Consider the following 27,716-nt stretch of genomic DNA (forward strand, 5'->3'; position numbering starts at 1 on the left):
GAGCTCATCCAGAATAGAATGTTCTTGATCAAAATGAGAGTGCTAGAAGGCTCATAAGGCTACAAAGGAAAGTATATTCCGATTTGGGATGTTATTAAGATAATCAGGCATCCCATTCTACTCCCAAGAGAAGAACGACCAATTTAATCTGTTGTCACCAAGGGGTTTACAGCTTAAGACCTTTTCTGTAAAAATTAAAATGCACTCATAAAAGTTACCAGAAGAAAAACCAGCAAGGACAAACCAAGGTTTTATCTAATGTTAGGAACATTTAGATTACTTTGTGTGTGTGTGCATATATATACTTTTATTTTTACTTTGTAGAGGAAATTAAATCTTTTATTAAATAGCATGTAAATGAACATAGGTATTAAGCCATAGAGAAGAATTACTATGCACCTGATGAAAAGAATCAGGATTTCTATAACAGTATACACATTCTCATGGACCAGATGGCAGTTATGTATACATACAAGGCAAGTACTAAAAGGTACCAAAAACATCTTTGATGCCATCACTTTTGTTTGGAGGAAAAAAAAAAAAGCGTCCATCATCTGGATACTAAATCAAAGCTAAGGCCAAACACAGTGGCTCGCCCCTGTAATCACAGCACTTTGGGAATTCAAAACCCCATCTCTACAAAAAAAATACAAAAATTAGCCAGGCATGGAGGCACACGCATGTGGTCCCACCTACTCCGAAGGCTGAAGTGGGAGGCTCACCTGAGTTCGGGAGGTCAAGGTTGCAGTGAGCCGTGATGGTGCCACTGCATTCCAGCCTGGGTAACAGAATGAGACCCACCCAAAAAAAAAAAGCTGGAAGGCTACACTAAATAGGTCACTCCTTCCTCTATTTTTCCAACTTTTAGAAATTCACATTTATTCTAAAGTTTCACATATACAATTCCATAACTACTATTTCATCTTCAATCTATAGAATGGTAACTTTAAGCAACTTTAAAACTTGAGCTCCTTCTGAATTTCCCAAAGTGTTTCTGCACTCTTTTGCAAGCAGGCCTCCTCTTCAAGGGTCAGTTTTACTTTTATGAGGTCTGTGATACCATTCTCTCCCAGGATACATGGGACACTAAGGAATATTTCTTCATTTATTCCATAGAGGCCCTGAAAGTAAAGACTTAAAAATTACTCCTTTTTTAACTTTTAACAAAGGTCTGCAATACAAGAAACAACAGTTATGAGGTGAATGAATAACAGATTGGTAGTACAAACTATGGCAGAGTACCAAGACAGAGAACAATTAAAACATGATTAGGCATATTTATTGTTCAGTTTTAACCCACCATCTCTCCACATAGGCCCCAGCCTCCTGCAGTGTTTGCTGGGGCCCACCCTTCTTTCCTCATCTCCTTACTCCATACCACTTCCTAGCAAGAGACCACTTCAAAATTCCTATGCCTTTATTTCCAGTGATTTAGATCTGTCTTGTTTTATAACCTCTCCCACTTAGACTAGCCGAAGGATCTCACCCATGCCCCAGCTCCCCTCTCCCCAGGAGACTGCTAATTCTTTTGTGTCTCGTGCTTCTTTCCTAGATCTCTTCATTGGACATAATCAAAATGAAGAGAACAACGCCAAAGGTACCAAGGTCTGCCCATAGTGGTTCCCAGTGTTTCCAGATACTGGTAGAGTCAGTTCACTTAGTTAAATAATAAAGTTGCAAAAACACTTACTTTTATCTAATAAAAAGAAATGTCACGCTAGACCAGGACAAAGGTCTACAAAGATAGGCTCTTCCCCCGATCTCCCCACTCTTCAGCAGCAAAGAACAGACTTCAGGAAGAGAGGTTCTTCCACAAGATGAAACCCAAAACCAGAGTGTCTCAAAAATGTTATTTACCCCTATTTTATGTTGAAGTTGATGATTTTTCAAACATGAATGTCCTACCTTACTTAGGGTGGAAACTGGATGCACTCTCCTGAGATTCTTCAAAATACTTTCTGTTAAATCAGCTACAGATAGGCTAATGCCCCAAGAAGTATAACCTTTCATTTTGACCATCTCATAGCCACTGGAGTTAGAAGAAACCATAAACATAAGTTAGTTGAGAAGATCCACTTGTCATTGAACTTCCACTTTATAGCAACCTATCTAACAATGCCACAAAACTGCAATGACTCCATCAACAACTTCTCCTAGAAATTACTTGGAGTATGTATGCATTTTTTTCTTAAGTCTTGCTCTGTCGCCCAGGCTGGAGGGCAGTGGTGCAATGTCGGCTCACTGCAACCTCCACCTCCCGGGTTTAAGCAGTCTTCCCTCCTCAGCCTCCTGAGTAGCTGGGATTACAAGCGTGTACCACCATTTGTGGCTAATTTTTGTATTTTTAGTAGAGCTGGGTTTTCACCACGTTGGTCAGGCTGTTTTCATACTCCTGACCTCAAGTGATCTGCCCACCCTGGTCTCTCAAAGTGGTAGGATTAGAGGCATGAGACATGAGCCACCACGCCTGGCCATATGTATGCCTTTTTTAGAGAGGGTCTCAGCTGGAGTGCAGTGGCACCATCAGAGCTCGCCTTGACCTCCTGGGCTCAAGCAAGCCACCATACGCTCAGCTAATTTTTTTTTTTTTTTTCTTAGAGATGGGGTCTCCCTATGTTGCCCAGGCTGGTCTCATACTCCTGGGCTCAAGTGATCCTCCCACCACAGTAGAGATGGGGTCTCCCTATGTTGCCCAGGCTGGTCTCATACTCCTGAGCTCAAGTGATCCTCCCACCTCAGCTTCCCAAAGTGCTGGGATTATAGACATGAGCCACCATGCCTTGCCACAGTGGTTAAACATTAGAGTTACAAGTACAGAGACGCAGAAATTAATATGGAATTAATTCCACCACTAACAATAAACACTAGGTAGCAAGTGTTTGAAAAAATACATTGTCAGTCAACAAGTGAGCCCCTACCATGTGCTCAATACTGGGTTAGGCTCAGGAATGAGCAACATAGAATCAGTCCCTGACTGTTGAAGAGTTTATAATCTGGCGAATATGATCACACAAAAAAGCAGAAGTGCAAATAAAAATATGGGAAATACAACAACATATACTTAAGGGACTAAACCTTCTAACAGTTCAGGCTCACAACTTCTAAGGTACTAAAAATGTGAAACTAGCGTGTATTACCTGGAAATCACTTTTTTGTGGACATTTTCCCACTGCTCAGGATCTTTATCAGTTCCTATATCTGGGTTCAGATCCTTCAGAGGGACACCAGCAATGTTCACACCACTCCACACAGGAACTAAGAAAGAGATGCCCAAAATCCCACTTCTTACAACATAGTATTAGCATGGTTTTGGTTTTTGACCTTAGCAAAACTGTTATGAGTGGTTTTCAACTAGGAATGTTCCGATATCTGAGCCCCACTCCAGATATTCTAAATCCAAATCTCCACAGAGGGGGATCCACAATTCTATTATCTTGGCAAAGATTCTCCAAATAAGAAAATTGCAGTTTTAAACTTTCCACTAGGAAGTTTTAGTTATTCTACCTTTAAGTCTTTTTCCATAGCCAAGGTTTATATTAAATAGATTTCAAAGCCAGAAGACACTAAGAGGGGAGAAAAAGACTATTACCACAGTACTCTTTCTCTTCTCTCTTACATTCTTCAGTTATACCCATCCCTTAATCTGAAGAATGCCTACTACATGAATACACTGCTGACCTTTCCGAACTAGAGTGTCCCAAATTAAATACAAACTACATCGTGTTACTTAGTTCTCTATTTAAGAGAAGCATTATAATCCTAGCCATCCATACGTAGGATTATAGTGTCAATCTCACATTTTTCTAATCTGTATTTTTTGTTATTTTAAAAATAAGTGTAGTAAAAAATTACTACTAAAAGGGCCTAAAGTGGAATAAAGTCTTTTCTTCCCTCCCAGGAGCTACTTTACATTAAATGTCTTTATGATTAGTAGGAAATAGATATTTCAGAGGCTCCAATCGTGCCTCAGGCTTACCACTTGAGTCGCCATGCTCTCCAAGGATCAGCCCATGACAGCTTTCAGAGTGGATGCCAAGCCTTTGCCCAATAAAGTAACGAAAACGAGCAGAGTCCAGATTACAACCACTTCCAATAACACGGTTTTTGGGAAATGCGCTCAACTTCCAGGCTACATAAGTCAAGATATCCACTAAGAAGAAAAAGTCCATATCAAGAAACATCCTCATCTACAAGGATACGTTTTTTAGATTTACCTAACTTAAAACTAGTGAATTTGATGTTTTATGGAGGGGGCCAGAAACATGGTTCTCTATCCAACCCCAGCTATACCCCAACTCTAAGAATATCTACCAAATAGAAGTAATGAAAAACCTTTTTGTTGATACTTTGCATAGCTTGGTATGCAGAAACACAGAATGTTCACTCCACAGAAAATTCTGAGAAATGTGAATAAACAAATACTCTTATCAAGTCTTTCAAATAATTTTGCTCAGAGAATAACCCATTTTCAACGAAAAGCATAGTTAAGAGGGGAACAGAGGGATGGGCGCGGTGGCTCACACCTGTAATCCCAGCACTTTGGGAGGCTGAGGCGGGTGGATCACGAGGTCAAGAAATTGAGACCATCCTGGCCAACATGGTGAAACCCCATCTCTACTAAAAATAGAAAAATTAGCTGGGCATGGTGGCATGCACCTGTAGTCCCAGCTACTCAGGAGGCTGAGGCAGGAGAATCGCTTGAACCCGGGAGGCGGAGGTTGCAGTGAGCCGAGATCACATCAACTGCACTCCAGCCTGGCGACACAGCAAGACTGCATCTCAAAAAAAAAAAAAAAAAAAAAAGAAGGGGGGGGGTGGGGGGGAACAGAAAGAAACAAGTATAAATCCCAGCTACTTGGGAGGCAGGGGTGGAGGGATCCCTTAAGGCAAGCAATCATTCAAGACCATCCTGGGCAATATAGCAAAACTGCATCTCCAAAAGGAAAATAAATTAGCCAGGCGCGTGGTGCCACGTGCCTATTGTTCCAACTACTTGGGAGGCTGAGCCAGGTGGATCACATCAGCTCAGGAGATCAAGCTGCAGTGAGCTACTATCACACCACTGCACACCAGCCTGGGCAACAGAGCAAGAACAAAACCAACTGTGTCTCTTTAAAAAAAAAAAAAAAAAAAAAAAAGATTCAGCAGGGAAACATAATCAGGCTTTTGTCCCAGTAGGGAAAGGATAAATTTTTGACACAGTCTGATATTGCAGTGTCAGTTATTTTAAACATTATTAGCTTTATCAGAATTTTTTTCTTGAAGTTAATTTTTAAAATGGTAATACCGAAAAGAAGGTCAGTGTAGCTATATTAATAGCAAACAATAGAATTTTCAACAAGAAAGCATTAATGGGGGTAGAGATAATACATTTATGTATGTATAATATGTATATAGTATGTAATATATATTTATGTATTACCTCTATTATGTATCATACACATTTATTATCTCTGTATCCCCACTAACGTATAATTACATTATATACAATTATGTATAACATGTATTAACCATGTATTCTCATTAATGTATGAGATACATAAAACAGTGCAACAATTTAACAACTGTACATTTATATACACTTAATATAGCCTCAAAATATATGAAGAAAATTAGGAACTGTAGATTTGATTCATAAGCATAGCAGACAATTTTAATATACTTTTATTATAAACTGATTTATAAAGTTAATTTTGCAAAACTAAATAAAATTTATAAGTATAATCAAATAAAGATCATCATGCCCATTAAAGTCCATTTGTTCCTCGAATACATCAGGAATTTTTTTTTACAAACACTATTATCTGGATCACAAAGTGTTAACAGACTAAAGAATTGATCAGACAACCCAATTCAGTTATATCAGAATCAACCACAATATAATTTTTTTAAATGTTGAAACATACACTTGTTTTTTTTGAGACAGAGTCTCTCTCTGTCACCAGGCTGGAGTGCAATGGCGCAATCTTGGCTCACTGCCACCTCCGCCTCCTGGGTTCAAGTGATTTTCCTGCCTCAGCCTCCTGAGTAGCTGGTACTACAGGTGTGTGCCACCACGCCTGGCTAATTTTTATATTTTTAGTAGTGATGCGGTTTCAGCATGTTGGCCAAGATGGTCTTGATCTCTTGACCTCGTGATCCACCCACCTTGGCCTCCCAAAGTGCTGGGATTACCGGCATGAGCCCCTGTGCCTGGCCCCAAAAATACACTTTTAAATGACTCACTGAGTTAAAGAGGAAGTAAGACAAGGAATTACAATATATTTAAAACAAAAATACAAAGTACCATGAAACAAAGTTAATAAATAAAATTATATATGGTGTTTATTGTATTTTATTTATTTTATTTTTTATTTTATTTTTTATTTTATTTTTTATTATTTTATTATTTTATTATTTTATTATTTTATTTTATTTTATTTTATTTTATTTTATTTATTTTATTTTATTTTATTTTATTTTATTTTATTTTATTTTTTTATTTTATGTTAGAGACGAAGTTTCACTCTTGTTGCCCAGGCTGGAGAGGAGTGGCGCGATCTCTGCTCACTGCAACCTCCGCCTCCTGGGTTCAAGTGATTCTCCTCCCTCAGCCTCCCAAGTAACTGGGATTACAGGCACCAGCCACCATGCCCGACTAATTTTTGTATTTTTAGTAGAGGTGGAGTTTTACCATGTTGGCCAGGCTGGTCTCAAACTCCTGACCTCAGGTGATCCACCTGCCTCGGCCTCCCAAAGTGTTGGGACTACAGGGGTGAGCCACTGCACCCGGCCTAATTTATGTTCTTTAATGCATTTTTAAAACAAAGATTTTAAAAAATCAATGACAAGCGTTATTTTAACAGTAAAATAAAAGGAAGGAAAGAGCATCAAATAGTAGGAAAAATTATTTTTTTAATAGAGACAGGGTCTTGCTATGCTGTCCAGGCTGGTCTAACTCCTGGCTTCAAGCAATCCTGCTGCCCCAGCCTCTCAAAGTGCTGGGATTACAGATGTGAGTGATCATGCCCAGCCTAAAAATATTTTTTTAAAAACAGCATCAGAGGCCGGGTGCGGTGGCTCACGCCTGTAATCCCAGCACTTTGGGAGGCCAAAGCCGGTGGATCCCCTGAGGTCAAGAGATTGAGACCATCCTGGCCAACATGCTGAAACCCCGTCTCTATTAAAAATACAAAAATTAGCTGGGTGTGGTGGTGCACACCTGTAGTCCCAGCTATTTGGGAGGCTAAGGCAGGAGAATCGCTTGAACCTGGTAGGCGGAGGTTGCAGTGAGCCAAGATCGCTCCACTGCACTCCAGCCTGGCAACAGTGAGACTCCATCTGAAAAACAGAAAAGAAACATACGTCATCACTAGGCGTGGTGGCTCACTCCTGTAATCCCAGCACTTTGGGAGGCCGAGGTGGGTGGATCATGAGGTCAGGAGTTTAAGACCAGCCTGGCCAACATGGTGAAACCCCGTCTCTACTAAAAATACAAAAATTAGCCAGGTGTGGTGGCGGGCACCTGTAATCCCAGCTACTGGGGAGGCTGAGGCAGAGAATTGCTTGAACCCAGGAGGCAAAGGTTGCAGTGAGCCGAGATTGCACCACTGGGCTCCAGCCTGGGTGACAAGAGTGAGACTCCGTCTCAAAAAAATAAAAAATTAAAAATTAAAAAAAGTAATAATAAAAGAAAAAGAAAAATACTTTAAGCAGCAGCTTTACCCCAGAAATGCAAAGGTGGTTCAATATCAAAAAATCTGTCAACATATTACACCAGATGAGATTTAAAGAAAAAGATATATATGATCATTTTAACTGTAGGAAAACTCATTCAGGGATTAAAAAAATAAAACTAAACAATCTGGGAACAGAAGGAAACTGCTTTTTATCTCAAAAAGGTATCTATCAAAATCCAAAGCAAACATACATTATGAAGAAAACTTAGAAGCATTTTCATTAAAGTCAGAAACAAGACAAGGATACCCACTATCACTGTTTCTATTTAACATTATACTGGAGAGTCTTCTAGATTATGCAATAGGACAAGGGAGAAAAAAAAAAACTAAGAATAAACCAAGTCCAGACACGGTGGCTCACACCCGTAATCCCAACTTACAGGGAGGCCGAGGTGGGAGGATCACTTGAGACTAGGAGTTTGAGACCAGCCTGGGCAACATAGCAGACCTCGTCTCTACAAAAAATTTAAAAAGTAGTCAAGTGTGGTGGCATGCACCTTTAGTCCAAGATACTTGGGAGGCTGAGACAGGATCACTTGAGCCCGGGATTCAAGGTTACAGTGAGCTGTGGTTGTGCCACTGCACTTCAGCATAAGTGACAAAGCAAAAGCCTCTGTCTGTCTGTCTACCTACCTACTTACCTACCTTCTTTCCTTCCATCTATCAATTTTTATGGACAGACCGAAGTCCTTATTTGGAGATGGTAGAATTATCTAATAGAAAACTTCTGATAATGCCTACTTGCCTGGGACTTTGAGGAGCTACTATAGGAGCAATTATTTTGTTTACTAAAACTGAGTACCTTCCTATCTCTTTGACATATGTTTACAAAGCCTGGGTAAAAATGGTACAAATTACTTTTGAACCATCTCTACATTCTGAGGCCTTCAGCAGGGCAATGAAGAGGTGTTCCATGTGTAGAATTTGCAGTATCAAAAATAAGAAAATACTCGTAGGTGAGGAAATGTGTTTATTTAAGTGTAGTAGGACAGTATTTCACAAATCATTCTACAAAGTGATTTGTCCTGCTATTTCTGCAGTTTCAAAATAGGTGTTTTTTAGATCCATTCACAAAAATTTCCAGTAGTGAAGTCAAAATTATTTGGGGGAAAACAGGTAAGGTAGAGTTCACTTTCATATTACTTGGATTAAACCTCTTTTATTTTCTTATAGGCTCAGTCTTTAAGTAATAAAGTAGCAGCTTCAACTAAATCAAGTGTCTAAAATAAATATTGATTCAACTCTTATTTGAAAAATCTATTTGTTCTTGTTTTAGATAATTAGAATAGTATTTTAGGCATTTGTTGGTACCTTTTCCATTTGGTTGAAATTTTAACCTAGCTTTATGTAATAACTCATACTTTAAAAATGATAAATGCATCAAATTCTATCCTACACATATGAAGACAATTTAAGAATCAGAATCCTGTAGTCGATCTCTGTGAAGAACATAATTTCTAATTTGTCTTTTTTGTAAATCCATATTTTCTATGGCAGATTTAATATAAGTACTCAAACAGTAGAAATTAGACACTTTTAAAAGATAAGAAGATGACGTCTTTTGTCCTCTAAAACAGTGTTTTCTAAACACATAGTATTTCCATTAATGTAAAAGTTAGAGCTTCTGTTCCCTGTTTAATACCCATCAACAGTAAAAAGTGATACTGAAACAGTCTGATCGTACCACTATTTAAAATGGTAAGCATTCATTCTAATACCTGAGATGGAGAGAATTATGTGTAGAAATGTCCAAGTTTCCTCACACATAAAGCTAGCAAGTGAAAAACCTCAGTTAGTCATGCTGGGCCTTAAGAGGTTCGTCACCTGCCATTGAAATGCAAGGGGATTGGGGTACCTCCACCAGGCCCTGGGTCTGGAACTGAGAAAGTGACCTGTTATAATTGGTAAACTGAAAACAGAGCAAGTAACTCAGCTGTGTCCCAGGGTACCCAACCACATTTTCGAGGTAAATGACTATAGATTTGAAGAAAAGGTTAAACTCTTCCTGAATCTTTGATCTTCAATTGTTTCGGTTCTCTTCCTGTGTTATTTTACATCCCCTCCCTTACCTTACTGCCCTCTAAATTTTCCATTTTCCACTTCTATGTGGTCATTTAGTTCATGTAAATAATTAGTTACTGGAACTTTTTAATTTGTTAAAAAAAAAAAAGTCCTAAATACTCTTAAATCAACAATTACAAACCTCCATAAGCCATTCTGGGTAGATTTTTGTTCTTTTTGAAATTTTTTTTTTTTTTTTTTTTAACAGAGACAGCGTTTCACACTATTTTGCCCAGGCTGGTCTTGAACTCCTGGGCTCAAGCAATCCTCTCACCTCAGCCTCCCAAAGTGCTAGGGATTATAGGTGTGAACCACCATGCCCAGCCTCATTCTGAATAGTTTTGAAATTAATACATAGTATTTGTTATGTCTTGTGCTCCACATTTCCACAGTAATAAACTAAAATCCTATTTTAAAACAATGTCAACAGTGTGTTATTTATAATTGAAGTAAGATCTGGATGCTACTTTTTATTTTATTTAAAAAACCTGGCCAGGTATGGCGGTTCACGTCTGTAATCCCAGCACTTTGGGAGGCCAAGGCGAGTAGATCACTTGAGGCCAGGAGTTGGAGACCAGCCTGGCCAAACATGGCAAAACTCCGGCTCTACTGAAAATATAGGAATTAGCTGGGCATGATGGTGCGCGCCTGCAATCCCAGCTACTTGGGAAGCTGAGGCAAAAGAATCACTTGAACCCACAAGGTGGAGACTGCAGTGAGGCAAGTCTGTGCCACTGCATTCTAGCCTGAGTGACATAGCAAGACCCTGTCTCAAAAAAAAAAAAACAGAAAAAAAACAAAACTTTCTAAAATGTACGGTTTTACGTTTCTACCACTACATGGATACAATTATGCACTTAGGTAAGATAAATTAATATTTAACATAAAGAAACCCTAATTGCTTGTTTTAATTTTTAAAATTTCACATTCATATCAGCTTAATAAAATATCATATATAAACTAAAACAAAAAATCTTAAAATGGACTGCAGTAGGTCAGTTAGTGAAAATAAAACACTGTTGAAATGTGGCCAGGCACTGTGGCTCACGCCTCTAATCCCAACACTTTGGGAGGCTGAGGTGAGCAGATCTCTTGGGGTTAGGAGTTTGAGAGCAGACTGGCCATCATGGTGAAACCCCATCTCTACTAAAAATACAAAAATTAACCGGGCATGGTAGCTCATGCCTGTAATTCCAGCTACTTGGGAGGCTGAAGCAGGAGAATTGCTTGAACCCGGGAGGTGGAGGTGGCAGTGAGCCAAGATCACCCCACTGCACTCCAGCCTGGGCAACAGACCCAGACTCCATCTCAAAAAAAAAAAAAAAAAAAAAAAAAAAAGTGTGCTAGGTAAATAAGTAAATGTGACTATTGCTGTGAAGTTAGTAATGTTTAAAAAATAGCACCACAATCATCATTAACTATTAAAACATTCACAGTTTTTATCCATGATTTGCCAAAGTAAAAACTGGCACATCCTTGAAAGGGAGATTTCTAAAGGAACTTAAGAACTTCCAAAAGTCTCAATGGTGATTCATTTAAATGATACTTTCCTGACCTTAAAATTCTGATTTGAACTTGCATTCCATTGTGTAGTGATGCTGCCTATAAATATTACACGTGTGAAGCCTTTCCTCTACTACAGAATCACTAAAACCAAGCCTTGAGGACTGTGGAGACACAGGAGCTGCATCTGAAGGCAGTCCTGCATGGGAATTAGTACATACGCCTGAGAAACCCCTCTCTATCCAGATTGCTCTCAGAATTACCTTTTCTTTCACCAAAATTTTAGTTAAATATTACCATTCAGTGCCGCACGGTGGCTCACGCCTGTACTTTGGGAGGCCAAGGCAGGCGGATCACTTGATACCAGGAGTTCAAGACCAGCCTGGCCAACATGGTAAAATCCCATCTGTACTAAAAATACAACAATTAGCTGGGCATGGTGGCATGTGCCTGTAATCAGCTACTTGGGAAGCTGAGGCACGAGAATTGCTTGAACCTGAGAGGCAGAGGTTGCAGTGAGCCAAGATTACACCACTGCACTCCAGCCTGGGCGACAGAGAGAGACTCTATCTCAAAAAAAATAAATATTATTCAGGGGGAAAAAAATCTTTCCTGAGTGGTATCAATTTTTGGTAGCTTAATAATGCTAATTTAAAGTTGTCAGGTTTTTTTTTGTTTATTTGTTTTGTATAAGAGTAATGAAGTTAATTGTTTCTTTTAACTTTTGAAGTACCTGAAATTTTGAAGATGGTTCTTAGTGAACCATTTTAACAAACTCACTAAAATAATGGAGAGGACTTTCTTCAACATGGTTCCAATATCAGAAAAAGTTTTCTAAATAGATATGGAAGATATATTTGATAGTGTGTACTATAACTGCATACACTGTCAAGCAAATACAGAACTAAGCTGTTAAATCATTTGAGATTGAGATTTATGATTTTTTTCCTCATTTTTACTGCTCTTAATGGCAGACAGCCAGTATATAAAATGCAGAAAAAGTATTCTCTGAATGTGCTTATTAGAAATATTAGTCAATAAATTAAATATTCTTTAATAGACTTCTGCCATAATGCACAGAGAAGCATCTTTTGCAAACGTACTTCTAAAATCTGCGGGGGGAGTGTGGTGGGCCAGTTAATGTCGCCAAGCAAGTGATGCTTAGTTTGTGTTTCCTCATTTGTTATCATATAACCTTAATGACGTGGGACTTTGAGGGTGGAGGCTTTTTAGTGCAAATTAAAACAAAGTAGGTTGGGGATTCATTTCACATTTACTGTTTGTGTTAACTTACTATCCCCACAGACATCAGCGCCCTGAATGGTTAGAGAAATTAATGAAGGAGCTCCATCAGGTGCCTTCACAACTCTTGAGTCCTATCAGACTCTCTCCACAGCTCTCATTTCAAAAATGACACTGTGAGATTTCAGGATGTGAAAACACTTACTGGAAAGTAAGACAATATAAAATACTATTATACAATGTGATAATGTATCATCAGCTTGTTATTTTCAGTGTGCTTCCATGTAGCGCTGGACTACCATTTCTGAATTTTGGATTTGTTTTTTTTTAAAGAATCAAACTCTTAAAAAGAGCAAATGCTTACACCAATAGCCTGTATGAAGGAAAATGTATGTGAAAGCTAAAGATATGCATGCAGTTAAATATATAAATAAATATCTCAATGCCATACAAAAAGAACTTTTGATAATCTAGTAACTATTTTAAAAAAGAAAAAACAGAGCCTCAAACTTGTGGGACACCGTTAGGCACACCAACGTATATATGCATGTATGGTAGCACCAGAAGGAGGGGAGAGGAGCAGAAAATTATTCAAAGAAATAACAGCTGAAACTTCCCAAATAGAAAAACATTACACATCCAAACCAGGTGCAGTGGCTCATGCCTGTAATCCCAGCACTTTGGGAGGCTGAGGTGGGCAGATCAGTTGGGGTCAGGAGTTCAAGACCAGCCTGGCCAACGTGATCAGTTGGGGTCAGGAGTTCAAACCCCATCTCTACTAAAAATACAAAAAATTAGCCAGGAGTGGTGGTGAGTGCCCATAATCCCAGCTGCTCAGGAGGCTGAGGCACGAGAATCACTTGAACCCAGGAGGCAGAGGTTGCAGTGAGCTGAGATCACGCCACTGCACTCCAGTCTGGGCCACAGAGCAAGACCCCATCTCAAAAAAAGAAGAAGGAAAAAAAAAAACCTATACATCCAAGCTGCTCAATGAATTCCAAGTGGTATAAACTGAAAGACATTCACAGTTCGACACATCATAAACTGTTAAAAGCCAAAGAGAAAATATTGGAAACAGCAAGAGAAAAACAACTTATTAAATACAAAAAAAACAAAACAAATCAGCAGCAATCCCTATCAAAATCCTTGTTGGTTTTACTTTAGAAATTGACCAGCTGATTCATAAATTCATAAGGAAATGCTAAGGATCTAGACAAGCAAAAAAAAAAAAAAAATATATATATATATATAGAGAGAGAGAGAGAGAGAGAGACAGACAGACAGTGAGAGACAGTCTCACCTTGTTGCCCAGGCTGCAGTGCAGTGGCGTGATCTCAGCTCACTGCAGCCTCCGCCTCCTGGGTTCAAGTGATACTCTTGCCTCAGCCTCCAGAGTAGCTAGGATTACAGGTGTGCACCACCATGCCCAGCTAATTTTTGTATTTTTAGTAAAGATGGGATTTTGCCATGTTGGCCGGGCTGGTCTCGAACTCCTAACCTCAGGTGATCCTCCCGGTTCAGCTCCCAAAGTACTGGGATATGGCCGGTCGCGGTGGCTCACACCTGTAATCCCAGCACTTTGAGATGCCGAGGCAGGTGGATCACCAGACGTCAGGAGTTTGAGACCAGCCTGGCCAACATGGTGAAACCCCGTCCCTACAAAAAAATACAAAAATTAGCCGGGCAGTAGTGGTGTGTGCCTGTTATCCCAGCTACTCTGGAGGCTGAGGCACGAGGATCGCTTGAACCCGGGAGATGGAGGTTGTGGTGAGCGGGGATGGTGCCACTGCACTCCGGCCTGGCAACAAAGCGAGATTCCGTCTAAAAAAAAAAAACAAAAAACCCATAATCAAAGTGCTGGGATTACAGGTATGAGCCAGCACGCCTGGCCCAAAATAATCTTAAAGAACAGTCAGAGGACTTAACACATCCTGATTTCAAAACTTACCACAAAGCTACAGTAATCAACATATTTATAAATACTACTATGGAGTGAGCTTCATGATATATTAAGTTAAAAATGAAAGAAGATGGAGAAAAACATATGTAGTAACAAAAAGCTGTAAACCATAAAAAATGTAAATGGTTATCTATAAAGGGATGGAGGCTATAGGGGAAAGGGCACAGGGACAGAAGCTGGAGACTTTGAATAATTCCTGTTCTCTAGAATTGATGTTGGAGCCATGTGAATATTTTATAAAACTGTGAAACAAAAGTTAAATAGTTCTTCAGCATCGAAATTAAAATGAATAAACTTAATCATGCACTCACTCAGTTTTGGTCGCACAGAGAAAAACTATTCCAAATGATTTTAGAATACAGTAATTTGAATATCCCTAAACTACTAAGCTCCAGACTCATAATCTCTAGCTGTTTGACATTTCCTCTGATCATTTCAGGTATCTTGATTTTTCTCCTCTATATTTAACATCCCCACCTCCTTCCCTCACTGACTCCCACCCGATCGGTAAATTTACCAACCCAGTTAAATGAAACTACCATTCATTCAGTTACTCAAAGGAAAAATCTAGAAGTTATTTTTTACTCCTCCCTTTCCCTCACTACACACAATTTATCAGCAGTCCTGCACATGTTATCTCCAAAGTCTATTTTGCATTTGTCCACCTTATACATGCACCAGTGAGGAGTCTAGTACAATTCTGGAGAGTCAGGCAGGAACTATAGCCCTACTTTCACTTCTCAAACAGTAATGTGGAAAACAAACCTCAGCCTTTAAAATATAAATCTTGAACTCATATGATTAAGCATATTATCTTCCCATACACACGACTATTTTTTTTTTTTGGAGACAGGGTTTCACTCTGTCACCCAGGCTGGAGTACAGTGGCGCAATCATGGCTCACTGCAGCCTTGACCTCCCTGGCTGAAGCAATCCTCCCGCCTCAGCCTCCCAAGTAGCTGGGACTACAGGCATGCTCCACCATGCCCTGATAATTTTTGTATTTTTTTTTGTAGAGATGGAGTTTTGTCATATTGCCCAGGCTGTTCTCAAACTCCTGGATTCAAATGCTTCACCCACCTTGGGCTCCCAAAGTGTTGGGATTATAGGCGTGAGTCACTGCGCCTGGCCTCACACTGGTATGTTTTAAAGTCATTATAGTATATACACTGACTACAACTGTGCAAAGTACATATTACACTAACAAAACAGAGATTCTGGAATTATATGGGTAGTTTACGATTTAATACTCATTAAATTCTTTTTCTCTTCAAAGTTACTAAACCCACCCCCAAAAACTCCTTCACTGAACAATGAAAATAAAGCTGACTTATGCAGCCATAAAAAAACAAAATCATGTCCTTTGCAGCAACATGGATGCAGCTGGAGGCCATTATTCTAAGCTAATTAATGCAGCAACAGAAAACCAAATACCACGTTCTCACATATAAGTGGGAGCTAAACATGTGGGTGCACACGGACATAAAGATGGGAACAAGTGACACTGGAGACTACTAGACAGGGAGGGAGTGAGGACGGCAAGGGCTGAAAAACTACTAGGTACTTCGCTCACTACCTGGGTGGCAGGATCAGTCCTACCCCAAACCTCATCACACGGTATACCCATGTAATGAACCTATACAGTGTACTCCCAAATTGAAAAGTTGAAAATGTAAAACAACAACACTGACCTGGGTTAGTAACAATAAGCAGTTTGCAGTGAGGGCTATATTGGGTAATATTGGGAATCATTAATTTAAAGATGGACACATTTCGCTGGACTAAATCAAGGCGTGTTTCTCCTTTTTTCTGGCGTGCACCTGCTGTGATAATCACTAGATTGGAGTTTGCAGTGACCAAGTAATCTGGGGAAAGATTAGAAGAAACAATCGATTATGAAAGAAAACATCTGGCATTTAAGTATACTTCCGTTCACTTCAATCACCACACTATGTTTACCAAAGAGCAGGTTCCCTTAAATCTTCTAGTATGCCCAGACTACTTTTTAATTTCAGGAAATTAGTACTAAGTTTCCCTTGTATATATATATATTTTTAATTAAAAAAAAAAAAAAAAAAAAAACCTAAGTCATGCGCAGTGGCTCACCCCTGTAATCCCAGCACTTTGGGAGGCCGAGGTGGGTCAATTACTTGAAGTTAGGAGTTCAAGACCAGACTCTGGCCAATGTGGCAAAACCCCATCTCTACTAAAAATACAAAAATTAGCCAGGCACAGTGGCGGGCGCCTGTAGTCCCAGCTACAAGAGAGACTGAGGCAGAGGTCACAATGAGCCAAGATCACACCACAGCACTCCAACCTGGGTGACAGAGCAAGACTCCATTTCCAAAAACAAAAACCTCCTAAGTTGGGTGCAGTAGTGCACACCTGTAGTCCCAGTTACTTGGAGGCTGAGACCAAGAGGAGCACTTGAGCCCAGAAGTCCAAGTCCAGCCTGGGCCAACATAGCAAGACACTGTCTCAAAAAAACACCTCATCTCCTAAAATACCTTTTGTATTATTTAGACGAAGAGGTCAAAATATGGATTAGTCTGGCAAGAATACTGAGAGATAGATGTGGTGTGAACAGACCTTTGAATAGGGAATTGTTGGTTCATTCATTTGTTCAAATAATTATCTCCCAGGAGCCAAGTGAATAAAGTACAGTAGTGAAGAGCTTTGGACAGCTTTGGAAGTACAGCTTTGGACTCAAACGGAACTGAGTTCAAATCCCTACTCCATCACTTTTTTTTTTTGAGACAGAGTTTCACTCTTGTTGCCCAGGCTAGAGTGCAATGGCGTGATCTTGGCTCACCACAACCTCTGCCTCCTGGGTTCAAGTGATTCTCCTGCCTCAGCCTCCCGAGTAGCTGGGGTTACAGGCATGCACCACCATGCCCGGCTAATTTTTGTATTTTTAATAGAGACAAGGTTTCTCTATGTTGGTCAGGTTGGTCTTGAACTCCCAACCTCAGGTGATCCGCCCTCCTTGGCCTCCCAAAGTGCTGGGATTACAGGCATGAGCCACTGCGCCTGGTCCTATCACTTTTAATTAACCTTAGTTCAGAGGTACATCATCTCTCAAATAGAGTTGTGCTCAGGATTAAATTATACAAAGTGCTTAGGTCAATGTCTCACACACAATAGGCAGTCAGTTCATTGCAGCTGTCATGGTAACTGCTGTTACTGCTGCTCACAAGGAACTCAGTCTGGTGCTGTGGGAAACCTTGCAAAGTACAACCTAAGGAATCTGAACATGTTATGAGAGCACAGAGTAGGGAGCAATCAGCCTTATCTGTAAAAACTGCGGAGGTCAAAAGAAATAAAGATGATTTTCTTGGATATTTGTTCATGTATATTAGAATATTTATAGTATTTAACTATGACATTAACCTTTGCTGGAGACAATATTTGGCATTTTCATAAAAGGGCTGCCATGTTGAAGATCCATTGTCTCACCCTTCAGTTTGCCTTCATCAACATCCACAAGGACAAGTTCATCACTCAAACCCTAAAAAACATTATTAGTCAAATGGGTGTGAGTGTATCTCTTGATTAACTGGAGAATGAAAGAAAATTCTTATATTGGTGATCTATGTCTAGCTTGTGAATTATCAAAATCAAAGGAAACATAATAAACGATCTCATCATTTCATCATGATATAAAAGTCTAAACCAGAAAAAATACAAGTTACAAAGAGGAACGTTTCAGCTCATCATTAGGAAAACAACAACAGAAACTGCGTAGTAAATAGAACAATCTCTGAAAGTAGTCAGCAGCACCATTTCCAATTTCAGCCGAGTCTGCAGAGTGATAAAGTAGGGCTTCTGCTGAAGGAATTTCTCACCAGACCATGGGCTTCTTGAGAAAAGGAAGTCATTCATCTCCAGCCATCTGGTGCTTACTTATCATCCACCTGGCACAGAGGAGCTCAAAGTTTTTTGAATAAATGGTATCTTAGTCCATTTCCTGCTCCTTATAACAGAATGCATGAAACTGAGTACTTTATAAAGAAAAGGAATTTATTCCTTACAGTTATGGAGGCTGAGAAGTCCAAGGCCAAGGGGCCGCCATCTGGTGAGGGCTTTCTTGCTGGAGGAGACTCTGCAGAGTCCCAAGGCAGTGCAGGGCATCACATGGCAAGGAGGCTGAGATTGCTAAATTCAGGTCTCTCTTCCTCTTCTTGTAAAGCTACCATTCCCACTCCCCTGATAACCCATTCATCCATAGATTAATCCATGGCAGAACCCTCACGACCCAGTGGACTCTTAAAGGCCCCATCTCTCCATACTGCCACATGGAGGATTAAATTTAAACATGAGTTCCAGAGGGGACAAACATTTAAACCACAGCAAATGGATTAAAATATAAGGCTCCTTCCAACTCAAAAATATCTTAGTTCTATAGTCAGACAGTTATTACCTGCAGAAACCAATTTGTACTATAATTTATATGATGCTACTTTATATGTAAGAAAGGAGAGAAAATATAGTTCTATTTTAAAAAACAAAACAAAACACTAGAAATACAAGAAACTGATTCAAATAGTTGCCTAAAGTGGATGCTAAGGAAAGGTTGGATGGAAACTAGTGTGACTTCTCCATGTATGTATCTTTTCTTTTTTCTTTTTTTGAGATGGAGTCTCTTGCTCTGTTACCCAGGCTGGAATGCAGTGGTGCAGTCTCAGCTCACTGCAACCTCCACCTCCTGGGTTCTAGTGATTCTCCTGCCTCAGCCTCCTGAGTAGCTGGGATTACAGGCATGTGCCACCAGGCCCAGCTAATTTTTTTGTATTTTTAGTAGAGACAGGGTTTCACCATGTTGGCCAGGCTGGTCTCAAACTCCTGACTTCAAGTGATCCACCTGCCCTGGTCTCTCAAAGTGCTGGGATTATAGGCGTGAGCCTTAACCCACACCCAGCCTTGTATGTATCTTTCTGAATTCTACTTTTAGTTTCTGAGACAGGGGCTTGCTCTGGCCCCCAGGCAGGAGTACAGTAGCATGATCTTGACTCACTGCAGCCTCAACCTTCCCAGGCTGATGATCTTCCCACCTCAGCCTCCTGGGTAGCTGGGACAACAGGTGCTTGCCACCACATCTGACTCATTTTTGTATTTTTTGTAGAGATGGGGTTTCACCATGCTGCCCAGGCTGGTCTCAAAGTCCAGGACTCAAGTGATCCGCCTGCCTCAACCTACCAAAGTGCTGGGATTACAGGCGTGAGCCCATGCCCAGCCTACTTTTATTCTTTTTTTTTTTTTTAGATGGAGTCTCCCTCTTGTTGTCCAGGCTGGAGTGCAGTGGCGCTATCACGGCTCACTGCAACCTCCACCTTCCTAGGTTCAAGTGATTCTACTGCCTCAGTCTCCCAAGTAGCTGGGATTATAGGCGCCCGCCACCACGCTCAGCTAATTTTTTGTGTGTTTTTAGTAGAGACGGGGTTTCACCATGTTGGCCAGGCTGGTCTCAAACTCCTGACCTCATGATTCACCTGCCATGGCCTCCCACAGTGCTGGGATTACAGGCGTGAGCCACCGTACACAGCCTTACTTTCAAACCTTGTAAATGTATTACCTTTTAACTACATTTTTTTTTTTTTTTTTTGAGACGGAGTCTCACTCTGTCCCCCAGCCTGGAGTGCAGTGGCCGGATCTCAGCTCACTGCAAGCTCCGCCTCCCGGGTTTATGCCATTCTCCTGCCTCAGCCTCCTGAGTAGCTGGGACTACAGGCGCCCGCCACCTCGCCCGGCTAGTTTTTTGTATTTATTTTAGTAGAGACGGGGTTTCACCGTGTTAGCCAGGATGGTCTCAATCTCCTGACCTCGTGATCCACCCATCTCAGCCTCCCAAAGTGCTGGGATTACAGGCTTGAGCCACCACACCCGGCTTAACTACATATTCTTTTATCTTTATTACATAATAAATTTTTCCTTGGAGGAAAAAGAACACCTTTGTGTTAGTGCTTAGAAGTAAATGATTAAGGCGGGGCATGGTGGCTCACGCCTGTAATCCCAGCACTTTGGGAGGCCGAAGTGGGCAGATCACGAGGTCAGGAGTTCGAGACCAACCTGGCCAATATGGTAAAACCCTGTCTTTACTAAAAATACAAAAATTAGCTGGGCATGGTGGCGCATGCCTGTAGTCCCAGCTACTCAGGAAGCTGAGGCAGAAGAATCGCTTGAACCCAGGAGGCAGAGGTTGAAATGAGCCATGATTGTGCTACAGCACTCCAGCCTGGGCGACAGAGTGAGATTCCATCTCAAAAAAAAAGAAGTAAATGACCAAGACCAGGCGCGGTGCCTCACGCATGTAATCCCAGCACTTTGGGAGGCCAAGGTGGGCAGATCACCTGAGGTCAGGAGTTCCAGAACAGCCTGGCCAACATGGTGAAACCCTGCCCCTTCTAAAAATACAAAAATTAGCCAGGCATGGGGGCACATGCCTGTAATCCCAGCTACTTGGGAGGCTGAGGCAGGAGAATCACTTGAACATGGGAGGCAGAGATTGCCATGAGCTGAGATCAGATCGGCCATTGCACTCCAGCCTGTGCGACAGAGTGAGACTCACTCTCAAAAAAAAAAAAAAAAAAGAAAAGGAAAGAAAGGAAAAGAAAAGAACCAAGCATCCATAATTTAAGCACATATCCAATTCACATTGTTAGAGCTTTTTACCTTTTTTCTTTTTTGAGATAGGGTCTCACTTTGTCACCCAAGCTGGAGTACAGTAGCACATTCATAGCTCACTGCAGCATTAACCTCTTGGGCTCAAGCAAGCCTCCGGCCTCAGCCTCTCAAGTAGCTAGTACTACTAGCAGGTAGCACTGCACCTGGCTTTTTTGAGATGGAGTTTCTGCTCTTGTTGCCCAGGGTGGAGTGCAATGGCCGCAGTCTTGGCTCACGGCAACCTCTGCCTCCTGGGTTCAAAGGATTCTCCTGCCTCAGCCTCCCAAGTAGCTGGGATTACAGGCATGTACCACCACCATGCCCAGCTAATTTTTTATATTTTTAGTAGAGATGGGGTTTCGCCATGTTGGCCGGGCTGGTCTCAAACTCCTGACCTCAGGTGATCCACCCGCCTTGGCCTCCTGAAGTGCTGGGATTACAGGCGTGAGCCACCGTGTGCAGCCACCTAGCTAATTTTTAATTTTTATTCATTTATTTATATTTTAGAGACAGGGTCTTGCTTTGTTGCCTCGGCTGGTCTCAAACTCCTAGGCTCAAGTGATACTCTTGCCTTGGCCTCCCAAAGTGCAGGATTACAGGCATGAGCCACTGCCTGGATCCAGCCTGGATCTTTTTACTCTATTTGAATTATTGGAAATTCAAAGCCAAAGGCTTTAAATTTTAAACTAGACTACAACTGATTAACCTAGAAGTCTAAGCTGTATTGCAAGGAACAGGTTGTTGCTTAATGAAATGCCAAAGTTTTTTGGACACTCAGTTATTCAGAGATTGGAGTCATATGGAACAGTATTACACGGCATTGATAAAGTTATCTTTGAAAGGCAGCTTTGAAAATGTATCATAACCCCAGAAGCAAGGAACATAAATAGCCCCAGATCTTGATTTCTAATACTATTATCCAATAAAATTATAAAATCCAGTAATACTATTATCCAATAAAATACTATTATCCAATAAAACCAATACCAAGATTCCTTGGAGAAAAAAGGCTGATTCTAGGAGTGGTGCAGAAAATATACAAGATGAAGAACCTGAAACATCTTGAAATGACAAAAAGTAAGGAAGCGTTCCAAACCAAACAAAACTCTATACTGATGTAGTATGTCAAAGGCACACAGCAGGCAACTTCAAAGAATTACCAATGGCCACAGCTGGAACAAATTCATATGGAAGTATTAGATTATAATCCAAAGTATCAAGTAAGATCCATGAGTGCATAGTGATATTAACAAATGACTGAATTAACAAATAGGGGAGGAAGGATAAATCTCCCACGCAGAAGAATTAAAATAATTCTCCACCCCGTAAGTGTAGGCTGCATAGAGGGACTTTCTTCCAAAGAGACCAGTATGGAAAGGGGGAAAATAGTAACTTTACAGTAGAGAAACCTGATAAACACTGTCTCAGCCAGGTAACCGAGGTCAACATCAACACTGAATCATGAGAGTATGTACCCTGGATAAGATGTGATGAAAAATGGCACTTTATTCCTATGTCTTCCTCCCCAAAACCCAAAACCTTGGTCTCACCATTAAAAAACCCCCACCAAATTCCAACAGAAAGGTGTTCTACAAAATACCTGACTAGTACTCCTCAAAACGCTCGGTCATCAAAGACAAGAAAAATCTGAAGAAACTGTCATAGTCTAGAGGAGCCCAAGGAGATACAGTGACTAAATGTCATGTGGTATCATCCTGGATGGGATCATGGAACAGAAAAAGGACATAAAACTAAAGAAATCTGAGTAAAGTGTGGACTTTATAGTTAAAGGTGATATGTCAATATCCATTCTTTCATCATGACAAATGTACCACACTAAGGTATACAATATGTATTAGAGTTCTCTCGAGGGACAGGACTAATAGGATAGATGTATATATGAAAGGGAGTTTACTAAGGAGTATTGACCCACATGATCACAATGTGAAGTCCCACAACAGGCCATTTGCAAGCTGAGCAGCAAGGAAGCCAGCCCAAGTCCCAAAACCTCAAAAGTAGGGAAGCCAACAGTGCAGCCTTCAGTCTGCAGCCCAAGGCCTGAGAGCCCCTGGCAAACCACTGGTGTAGGTCTCAGAGTTCAAAAGCTGAAGAACTTGGAGTCTGATGTTTGAGGGCAGTAAGCATCCAGCACGAAAGAGAGATGAAGGCTGGGAGACTTAGCCAGTCTAGTCCTTCCACGTTCCTCTGCCTGCTTTTATCCTAGACGTGCTGGCAGCTGATTAGATGGTACTCACCCAGATTGAGGGTGGGTTTGTGTCTCTCAGTCCTCAGACTCAAATGTTAATCTTCTTTGGCAATACCCTCACAGACACACCCAGGAACAATACCCTGCATCCTTCAATCCAATCAAGTTTAACTCAGTATTAACCATCACACCATACTAAGATATAATGTTAATAACTACATGTGGAGCATAAACTATTATCCTTTCAATTTTTCTATAAATCTAAAACTACTCAAAAAAATAAAGTCTATAAAAATATATCCTAACAATCTCTCTGGACTCTTTCCTTATTTATAAAAATGAAAGTAAACAGAGTATCCCATCTTTATATTCACAGTCCAGTGCATTTTCCATTTTAATGGGCATCTTTGAGCAATTCTTTCATCCAACTACTAAATATCAATTACAGGAGGCACTGTTCTAGATTCAGGATACAACACTGAAAGAGAATACAAGTGGATCTCACATTACACTAATTAAAGTTTATGTATTATGGTATAACTCAGTAATTTTTAAAGACATTACTGTTTCTCTACTAGGTTCATGCCATAAATTCCTGACAATAAAATCCTGAACAATTCCTTTTGAGAATTCCTTATCAGCAAGGATTTTTTAGGCTATCACCATCTCCTTGAATGACAGAAGTCGCAGTGTCTAGGGCCAGGACAGGGAAAGATTAAAGTGAGCCTTAACCTGAGGCTTTATAGGGGGATTGTGTACCCTATTTTCCTAAGATATTCAAATGCCATAGTTAGCAACATACTAGAATTCAAGTTCTAGAAGCAGGAGGTGACTGGGAAGGCTCTGCTTCATATCTTTACAGCAGGGAGCATCATTGAGTTTGGACAATGGGTGCTACAGGTGGAGGACAATTAAGCCTCCAGAGGTAAGCCCCCAGCGGAGCCTATGGATACTCTTACATGCCTAGTGGGGCTTGTGCCTCCCGTCACCAGTTGCAATGGAATGCACTCCTATCCACCACCTCCACCCGAGATCTAGGACCTCCCATCACGGACAGGGCCATGAAACAGGTGCAGCTCCACGGCACTGCCCTCTCCTGGGCCCCTGGAACCTCCCATCAGAAGCCCCGAAATTCCCTCCACTCCTGCAACCAAAGCCAAGCAGCAGCTGGCAGAGGTAGGAGTTCCAGGGATATGGCTCAGTCCCTCCCCAAATGGCCCTTCAAAGCAGAGGTGATAAATATTTTATTTCAAGCTTTTCTGTATATATTACCTGTGTACTTATTCATGCAATTAGAGATAGTCTGTGCCTTTTTTCTCCTCTAAAAAGTAGGTCTAATATTTACTTTTCAGGGTTGTAATACTGGATGATGCTTATAAACATATTGTTATCATTGTTACTGATGTTAAAAAAAATGTGTTGGGCAAAGCAAGGTGACTGACGTCTGTTATCTCAGCACTTCAGGAAGCTGAGGCCTCCTGCTTGAGGCCAGGAGTTTGACAGCAGCCTGGGCAACACGTGGAGGCCCCATCAATCAATGAGTCACAGATGTGTTGGTTTTCACCTGTGTGTATTCTTCATTAGCAATGAGGGCACTGCTGATAAAGGCATTACAGCAGGTAGGACAAAATGAATCATGGGGAATTTGTATGGCTGGCAGGAGCAGCAGTTGGCTGCGGCCGCTATCGTTAGTGCCACAAGGTCACTATGTCATCTAGATATGAAACCCAGAGGCAATCCTTTAAATCCAATGAATCATGCCAGGTTTAAAGATTATATAAAAGATGGCTTAAAACATTTTACAGATACTTCATTAATAAAAGTATAGCTCAAAATGTCTTATGATTTATTAAAACTTTATGGTAATAAAGTTCGTATCAGGGTAATATTCTTAGAAAGGGGTCAGAATCTTTTTTGGCCTCTGTCTATAGCCATTAAACTTTATCAGCTGTATCAATACTAAGAACAGCTAAACACTAAAACTAACCTAACATGAACAAGGAATGAAGGGAAATAAAGATATAGAGACTAAGAAATGGGAGAGAGATATTTCAAGGAAAAAACATTGTATTTTGTACTCATAGGCTGCCTACCATCACTGACATGCTTGTATACTCTTTTCTGCCACCTATTTCTCCAGTTTGTTTTGTGAGCTGAGTTTCCAAATCAAGCAAAGGGGTACCTCATATTGTCATTATGTGAAAGCAAAATATCAACATACTTTCACAGAGATGCTTCTAACATATGATATAATACTATTTTAAAAAAGGAGCGCCCTCTGGGTGGACAACTTAAAAAAGGGCACCTTTTCCTCTGGTGCCCTTGTACTGGATCCCCACTCATCCCTTGAACTGGACACAACCTGCACAACCATACACTGTGGCCTTGCCTCCAACGGAGGTGAACCCTGTGGTGCAGAGCACATAACTTACTTTTAATAAGATGGTGATAGCACAAGCCACACCAACCGATCCAGTTCCTACAATGGAGATCTTATTGTGATGAATGGCCTCCTCTTTCGCGAAATTCTTAATAAGTTCACTCTTGACAGTTGCCATCTTGGAAACCTAACAGGGAAGACAAATTGCACAGCCATTTCCAAGACCTGGAATTGGAAATGGCTTGGAATTCCAAGACCTGTGGTGAGAGCACCTATGGAGAACTTCTGGGCCCCCGTGTGGAAGGAGGTGCAAGACCGACAAATCTGACAGCAAAGAAGCTGGGTAGGCTCTGGCCAGGTAGCTCAGGATCCATGAAGCGGACCAGGGGAAGGAGAAGGAAGCGTGAGTATAGTTAAGAGGAATTAAGAAAGAGAGGAAGGGAACAGGGACTGCTCCACCAAACATGAAACCACAGCTGGGACGGCTCTCCGTCCCGCAGCTGACCCCCTTTTCTCTCCCCTCTCCCCTACTTTTCCCGCAACCTCCAGTTCGCAGCTCTAGGACTGCGCCCGGGGTCCACAGGTCCAGGTGACACTCACAGGGGTGAAGGGCCACCCGCGCCCGAGCAGGTCACATGCCGCCTGGCGGAGACACACAGCCATCCTTGGACAAAAACAATTCGCTCCCGCGGCGCCCGCTCTCTGGCTGCTCCCCAGGACTCTTGCAACCCAGGTCATGGCCACTCACTCAAGAGGTGAAGAAAGAGAATGGAGGAAAGCGGCGTTACAGCTCGTCGAGGCACGAAGGAGATGAACCACCAACTAATAGACGCCAGGTCACCCCCTTACTGCAGCTGCGCGGACCGCACCCAGCTCGTGCAGGCATCGCAGGTGTGATGCTTGGCAGGTGTGATGCTTGGCAGGTGTGAGGCCGGAAGCGGGCTGTGAAGCACCGCGCCTGCGCCTCTGCCTGCCCGCCCCGCCCCGGCGTGCTGGTGGGCGCGCTGCTGTGTCGGTGGTTGGCCGGCTGCAGAAGGCGCACGAGGTGCGGCAGGCACAAGGCAGTGCACGGCCTCTCCTGTCCGGTGGAGTTGTTTGCCTAGAACCCATCCACCAGAGAGCCCAAGTAATTTTATTTCTAACCAAACCTTATCTGGATGTATCTGAAAAGGACTTTTTGACTCTCATTTGGAAATTTTTCCCCAGCACTGCAGGAGAAAGGGACCTCAAGATTAACTTTTACCACCTCAAATGTGAGCTAAAGTTGAAAAAGTAACATTTTAAAACTCTGGGCCAAGCGCGGTGGCTCACGTCTGTAATCCCAGCATTCTGCGAGGAGGGGTGGGCGGATCACCTGAGGTCAGGAGTTCGAAATTAGCCTGGCCAACATGGTGAAATCACGTCTCTACTAAAAACACAAAAATTAGCTGGACGTGCTGGTGCACACCTGTAATCCTAGCTACTTGGGAGGCCGAAGCACAAGAATCGTTTGTGAATCTGGGAGGCGGAGGTTGCAGTAAGCCAAGATTGTGCCACTGTACCCCAGCCTGGGTGACAGAGTGAGACCCTGTCTCAAAACAACAACAAAACCCTATATGCAAAAGGAATTTTGAAATAAGTTATGAAACCTGAAGAATGTGATGAGTGCAGTGCCAACTGATAACCATTTTTACAAGCTGAAGAGAAAGCTCAATTCATTATTAAGTGGTTAAATGTAGAATCCACACTTTGGGAGGCCGAGGCGGGTGGACTACCTGAGGTCACGAGTTCGACACCAGCCTGGCCAACATGGTGAAACCCCATCTCTACTAAAAATACAAAAATTAGCCGTGTGTGCTGGCACGCACCTGTAATCCCAGCTACTCAGGAGGCTGAGGCAGGAGAACTGCTTGAACGCGGGAGGCGGAGGTTTCAGTGAGCTGAGATCACACCACTGCACTCCAGCCTGGGTGACGGAGTGAGACTCCATCTCAAAAATAAATAAAA

General features: G+C 41.5%; 1 protein-coding gene across 1 annotated transcript; it reads right to left on the reverse strand.

The window, feature by feature from the left end:
• Positions 1-239: 239 nt before the first annotated feature.
• LDHAL6A (lactate dehydrogenase A like 6A) lies at positions 240-26,662 on the reverse strand. Its single transcript, XM_031933806.1, has 8 exons — positions 26,479-26,662; positions 25,783-25,917; positions 17,875-17,992; positions 16,176-16,349; positions 3,977-4,150; positions 3,138-3,255; positions 1,906-2,029; positions 240-1,121 (listed from the first exon to the last, which is right to left on the reverse strand). Exons 2-8 carry the CDS (start codon positions 25,906-25,908, stop codon positions 957-959), a joined length of 999 nt encoding a protein of 332 aa, XP_031789666.1. The 5' UTR covers positions 25,909-25,917; positions 26,479-26,662; the 3' UTR covers positions 240-956.
• Between the last annotated feature and the right edge of the window lie 1,054 nt (positions 26,663-27,716).

The sequence above is a fragment of the Piliocolobus tephrosceles genome, chromosome 13 (assembly GCF_002776525.5).
Source record: "Piliocolobus tephrosceles isolate RC106 chromosome 13, ASM277652v3, whole genome shotgun sequence".
Taxonomy (NCBI): Eukaryota; Metazoa; Chordata; class Mammalia; order Primates; family Cercopithecidae; genus Piliocolobus; species Piliocolobus tephrosceles.